General features: G+C 42.6%; 1 protein-coding gene and 1 pseudogene across 3 annotated transcripts in view; one reads left to right on the top strand and one right to left on the bottom strand.

The window, feature by feature from the left end:
• The window catches only part of LOC107748028 (transcription factor p65-like), a 16,994-nt gene extending 14,047 nt beyond the window's left edge, over positions 1-2,947 (top strand). The window contains exons 10-11 of one of the 3 annotated variants that reach the window (XM_016562674.1): positions 125-217; positions 1,592-2,947. In XM_016562674.1, the coding sequence (XP_016418160.1) occupies positions 125-217; positions 1,592-2,250 (752 nt within the window). In that variant the 3' untranslated portion in view covers positions 2,251-2,947. Of the gene's footprint in view, positions 1-124; positions 218-1,579 lie in introns of all 3 variants that reach the window. The other 2 variants (XM_016562673.1, XM_016562676.1) reach the window with 2 other exon arrangements.
• A 1,772-nt stretch (positions 2,948-4,719) lies between these two features.
• Positions 4,720-6,129, bottom strand: LOC107748027 (UPF0696 protein C11orf68 homolog pseudogene; annotated as a pseudogene).
• Between the last annotated feature and the right edge of the window lie 638 nt (positions 6,130-6,767).

Below are 6,767 nucleotides of genomic sequence, written 5' to 3'. Positions count from 1 at the left end.
TGAGTGAGTGTGTGTGTGTGTGTGTGTGTGTGTGTGTGTGTGGAGCAGCATTTACTGCTGCAGTTTAGTGTGTTACTCAACACACACAGCTCTGGGTAATAATCAGTGTGTGTTTTATGTGCAGGATCCTCCATGCCTGCAGACCGACGGCCGTTTAGTACCGCTAAACGAACACTAGGCATCTCTAAACCCACAGCCGCCAGCAGCCTCCCAGCAGGTGACCAGTTAAACAGAAACGGATTAATGTGGATGATTAGGAGTTAAAGCAATAGTTCAGCCTAAAATGAATATCTGCTGAAAGTGTCAGATCAGGATGAGTTTGTTTCTTCATCAGGTTTGTAGAAATGTAGCATTGCATCAGTGTCTCAGCAATGGATGCTCTGCAGTGAATGGGTGCCGTCAGAATGAGAGTCCAAACAGCTGATAAAAACATCACAATAATCCACAAGTAATCCACACCACTCCAGTCCATCAGTTAACATCTGGAGAAGACAAAAATTGCATGTTTGTAAGAAACAAATCTAGCATTAAGACGTTTTTAAACTTCAAACCATTGCTTCCTGCTAAAATATGAGCCATATCCATAATAAAGCCTCCTCCCATGAAAAAAGTGTTCTGGTCTGAATCAGGAGAGAAATCTGCACAGATCAAGCAGCGTTGATAGTCCAAAACAGTTTTGTCTTCTCCAGATGTTAACTGATGGACTGGAGTGCTGTGGATTACTTGTGGATTATTGTGATGTTTTTATCAGCTGTTTGGACTCTCATTCTGACGGCACCCATTCACTGCAGAGCATCCATTGCTGAGACACTGATGCAATGCTACATTTCTACAAACCTGATGAAGAAACAAACGCATCCTGATCTGACACTTTCAGCAGATATTCATGTTTGACTGAACTGTTCCTTTAACATCTCGTTTTTTCTGTAAAGCTGCTTTAAAGATGCTATGCCATTAACTGAGTTGTTTTTAACGGGGTTTGTGGCGTAATGCTAACGACACAGAAGATAATTCCCATCCATCACTAGGTTAAAAAGAAGGTTTGAGGGTTTAAAACCACACACACAGCGCCTGAATTTCTGTTGAAATTACTAAAACCACTTTTTAATTTGAGCGGTAAAGTGTCTAAATACTTGTGATTAAACGTTTGGAATATTACGCTTTCTTAAATGTTTCTAAGAGTCTCTTCTGCTCACCAGAACTGCGTTTATTTAATCAAAAATGCAGTAAAACAGTGAAATATTATTCCAATGTAAAACAGCTGTTTTCTGTGTGAATCTCTGTTAAACTGTAATGTATTTCTGTGATGCGCAGCTGTATTTTCAGCATCATTACTCCAGTCTTCAGTGTCACATGATCTTCAGAAATCATTCTAATATGCTGATTATTAGAAACATTTCTGATTATTATCAATGTTGAACACAGTTGTGCTGCACAATATTTCTGTGGAAACTGTGATGCATTTTATTTTTCAGGATTCACAGATGAACAGAAAGTTCAAAAGAACAGCGTTTGTAAGATTATAAGTGTGTTCAGTGTCACTCTCGATCAGTTTAATGCTAATGTTGCTGTGTTTCAGCGGCGTCTGCAGGTGTGTCGCTGAAGCCGCTGCCGCAGCCGTCCTCGTTCTTCGCTCCTGCTCCGGGTCAGCTGTTCGCCGCGTCCGCTCAGAGTTCACCGAGCTGCACCAGCGACACCTGGAAGTTCCTCCAGAGTCTGACGGGAGACTCTCAGCCCAAAGCTGCGGCGAGCGCCTTCACGCAGGACTTCCCCACCGTCAACCTGTCCGACCTGCACGACTTCAACAGCTTCATGGCATCGGATCAGACGAGCGCCGAGCCCGCCGCTGAGCCCATCCAGAGCGCCGCCGCCGACGACGAGCTCCCCGAGTTTCCCAGCTTCTCGGAAGTGCAAGGCTCCGACGTCGACAACATCAACATCGAGGATTTCCAAGCGCTGCTGGTTCAGAGCGGGCTCCCCGGGGAAGTGGGACTCTCGCTGGGGAAGCCGGGAAGCTCTACGGAGCCGGCGGCTGATCACGCGGGGAACGGCTCCACGTGGATGTCCTTCCCACCCAGCATCGCCAGCCTCATACACAACGAGAGCATGATGGAGAGCGCGGCTCCTCCGGCTCCGGCCCCCGGCGTCCTCGACGACCTGGAGGTGCTCAACTCCATCGACGACGACCGCTTCATGTCCATCTTCACCAGCGGCCACCAGGTCGGATTCCTGTCTGGTCACCCCACCTAAAACACTCAAGAAGATCCTGGAGCATAAACGCATTTAAACTCAGTTCCACATATATATATATATATATATATATATACACACACACGAGATTAATTCAGATTTAATGGCTTTAGCAGGTAGCGGTTTTCCTCAGATGTGTATCTTGCGTACTGTGTTTATCTCGTCTCATATCTTGAAGAGGTTCACCAGCTAAACCAGATGTAGACCAGTGAACACACAGTGCCTTATTGAGCGGCTCAGCCAATCACTGCGCAGAATCCACAGCCTCATCGACCAATGACTGTTGAGAACACAGAACTCTAGTTCTTGTAGGGCCCTGTGATTTCTAAAATATATTACACATATTATACAGTCGAATGTGCTTCTCAATATTAATAATACAGTACACTTAAAGGAATATTGCACAGTTATTATATTTTGTAAATGTCGTGCAGCCAGAAAAATGTAAGGAATTGCTAAATTTTCATTTGATAATCTAATTAATCTTTTAATCAAATGAAGGGATAAAACTTTTAACGGTTTAGTGAGTGTTTTAAAAATGTAAATGAAATCGTATACAAATCTGAAAAATGAAAAGACGACAGATTTCCTGAAAACGATGTAAGATTTCATAAGGCCACTATTGTTGAAATGTTAACACATTGTTAAATTGTTTTATGAATTCAATTAGACCTGTTTCTGATTATAACATTTTAAAATAGACTCAAATTAAAAAGTAAAACTAAATTTGGAAAAAATAAAATACGTTTTTTTTGTAAGCAAATTGTTGCTTATAAAAATTCAATAAATTAGACATGATTTTTAATCAATACTTTTATACGTTTATTATTACAAAAATTTTCTTTAACCAATAAAATGGAATGCAGGGAAAAAAAAAAAAATTTGGGGGGGAAAAAAATCTGATTTCATACGGCCCTAAAAATGTAATTTTTGTTGAACTTTAATACATTTTTGTTAAATTGTGTAACTTTAATGATGATTTTAATTAATTAGACATGCTCTGTGATCATTACTAAAATTTAATTTAAACCATTAATTCAGGATCCAGAAAAATAAAAAATGGAAATTACGAAAAAAAACTAAAAAAACCATATTTCATAGTTTTATATTGGATAGATACGGAAGCTGTTTAAATCTGCAGGATTAGCCCTAAAGCAGCATGAGCACTAGTAAGTCATCATGTTTATCTAGTGCCGGTCCAGTTAGAGTAGCTCTGAATGTTTCAGCTTCGTGAATGTAATGTTTCACATTCTCCGCCAGTCTCTGTTTTAGTGTCTGTGCATTTATTCTGGCGATCCGTTACACACATTATGCATGAGTTAATCTGACCATATCTGGCAGTTTGAGCCTAAACTAGTACTGACATCTGCGCTCCACATTCACATGCTTGCAAAAGGGAAGCGTGCCACTGAAAGGATTTGTAAATAGCTGTAAACTATCGGATCTGACATCGGTAACCAACTTCAGAAAATCCACTGCTGTAGCTTTAATACAATAATCCTTCATTATGTTCTGCTGTAATTGTAGGCAATCATGTTACTGCAAGCATGTTTTACGTGTTGCGTGTTATGCATCACAAACATTAATCGCTCAGCTTGCATGGAAAGAGAGACCGAGGCAATCGCTTCTCTGTTTTGTGGCCTTACTGCAGTTAAACCTCCTGTTTTGACACGATTTTAGTGTTTTACAGTGAAATTCTTTTTTTTTTGTACTATTTGAGCTGTAATAAATGCATTTACATCTCACAATTCTGACTTTTTCATTATTCTGAGTTTGTTTTACATCTCATAATTCTGAGTTGACATCTTAAAATTCTGCCTTTTTTCTTGTAATTGAGTTTACATCGTGCAATTGACTTTTCTAGTAATTTTGAGATTATATAAAGCAATTTTGACTTCTTGCCATTCAGATTTTTTCCTTGTAATTTTAAGTTTGCATCTCGCAATTCTGACTTTTGTTTTTCTGACTTCTCGTAATTTGGAGTTTACATCTCGCAATTCTGATTTTTTTTCTTGTAATTCTCAGTTTACGTCTCGCAATTCTGACTTTTCTTGTTTTTCTGACTTCTCGTAATTCTCAGTTTACGTCTCACAATTCAGATTTTTTTCTTGTAATTCTCAGTTTACAACTTGCAATTCAGTTTTTTTTGTTTTTCTGACTTCTCGTAATTTGGAGTTTACATCTCGCAATTCTGATTTTTTTTCTTGTAATTCTCAGTTTACGTCTCGCAATTCTGACTTTTCTTGTTTTTCTGACTTCTCGTAATTCTCAGTTTACGTCTCACAATTCAGATTTTTTTCTTGTAATTCTCAGTTTACAACTTGCAATTCAGTTTTTTTTGTTTTTCTGACTTCTCGTAATTTGGAGTTTACATCTCGCAATTCAATTACATCTCACAATTCTGATTTTTTTCTTCTTGTAATTCTCAGTTTACATCTCGAAATTCTGATATTTTTTTTTTTTCGTAATTCAGCGTTTGTGTTATTCTCACAATTCTGATTTCTTTCCTATAATTTTGTTTGCATCTCTCAATTCTGATTTCTTTCCTATAATTTTGTTTGCATCTCTCAATTCTGATTTCTTTCCTCATATTTCTGAGTTTTCATCTCGGACTGCAGTGCAAATCTCCTGTCCTGACACGATTTGAGGAGGATCTGCGTTGTGCACAAATTAACTGCACTAACCCTTTATTATCTGAGCTATAATGAAGGCGAATAACTGCTTTATTGCACAGAGAATCACCGTTTGAAATATCCCAGATTTATTTGGCAAAATGAACAGAATGAACAAAACCAACCTTGTTGAATATAAAAGATGTTTTAAAAGAATAACTCAAATATCTCAAAGCCCTTCAACATTTCGGCTGTATGCACACACGTCGACATGCAGTTTCACCGTCACTGCTTGACATCGGTAACACAACAGAACGTTTCTACAAGTCAAATGTCCTCCAAAAGTGCAGTTACGAACGAAAAGGAAAACAAACAGGCGTTCAGGCAGGAACCGGAGGAGCTTCACGTGAGCTCCTGGCTGGTGACCTTGTTGATGATGTGCGAGCGGCGAGGAACGCTCTCCAGGTCGAACATGCTCTCGTAGATGGTGGGGCAGATCTTCCAGCGGTTGTTGCGGTAGATGCCCAGGTACGAGTAGACGTCGGGTTTGTAGTAGAGGACGCACTTGACGCCGGCGGCGCGGATGACGGCGTCCAGATGCATCACCTGCTCCTCATCGGTGAAGTTCTGGTTGTAGACGCAGATGACGTGTCTGCAGTCGGAGCGCGGGTCTCTGGGACTCACTTTGGCCGAGTCGATTTTGCCGTCGAGCGCGGCTCTGGCGATGCTCTCCCAGGCGCGGTCCACCTTGAAGCCCGTGTCCAGGTGCATCAGCCACTTGCCGTAGAGCACGCTGTGATTGAGCGCCAGCTCTCTGATGGTGTGGAAGCTGACGCTGCGCCCGCTCTCCTGCAGCGTCTCCCAGCTGTCCTGCAGCCCCTCCACGTCTCCGGCGTCCTTCCAGTACTGCGGCCCGCGCACCGCGATCCAGCCCACCGGCCCCCCCGCCCCACAGCGGCTGACCTGCGAGGGCCGGTTGGACTCCAGCCAGCTGCTGAACTCGGCTCGGGGCGTTTTGCGGGCATCGAAGACGATCCAGGGGTCCATGTCGGCGGCCATGGCCTCGGCGGCGTAGTCCTCGGCCGAGAGATGCTCTCCGTGCCCCGCGGCCTCGTCCTCCGCCATGCCACCCGCTGCTGGAGAGCACAAACACACCAGAGCGGAGCTCAACTGAACCGGTCCAGTGAGGAGCTTCTCTACATACAGGGGCTTTCTGCCACAAAATAACAAGCAAATGGGAATCTGCAACTTTTGGACTTTTTCCCCTCAGAATTCTAAGTTAGCAACTCTTAATTCTGACTAGGGCTGAACGATTAATTGCATTTGCGATATCGCGATATGAAATAACGCGATTTTTCAATCGCAGAGGCTGCGATTACACGGTCACGTGACATGCGAGAGTAAAGAGGTGTGTTCGACTTGAAGATCAGATCGGTGTATGACATCAAAGTACGGCGAGAGAAAGCATAAGGAGACGTCCGCGCTCTCTTATAGCTCTCGCAGTACTTTAATAACACACTCATCGGTCTAAGCAGCGCTGCTTCAAGTCGAGCGCGGGCCATCAGCAGAAAAAGAAAAGAAATAAAACGGTAAACAGCCAAAGGACGTAACTTAGAATGGGAGATGGATCGGTTTGTGAAAGCGAAGAGAAAAGCCATAGATGAAGTGGCACAGACCCAGGCAGGTGCTGGTCATTTAAAAGCTAAATGCAGAAAATATGACGAGGCATATCTTGATCTCGGCTTCACTCACCGTGTCTATACACTACAGTTGTCGCGTCGCGCCGCAACAGCTCTACACTGGACGCGACAAAGCAACCGTTGCAAATCATTTTAACTTTGTGTCAGTACGTCATAAATAGAACAAGGCATCAGTTTAATGTCGGGTTTTGTCGTGTCGCGTCGC

This window comes from Sinocyclocheilus rhinocerous, unplaced genomic scaffold, assembly GCF_001515625.1.
Source record: "Sinocyclocheilus rhinocerous isolate Xijiao unplaced genomic scaffold, SAMN03320098_v1.1 scaffold3243, whole genome shotgun sequence".
Lineage (NCBI taxonomy): Eukaryota > Metazoa > Chordata > Actinopteri > Cypriniformes > Cyprinidae > Sinocyclocheilus > Sinocyclocheilus rhinocerous.
The sequence above is the reverse complement of the archived record's forward strand: the minus strand, read 5'-3'. Positions and strand labels throughout refer to the sequence as shown.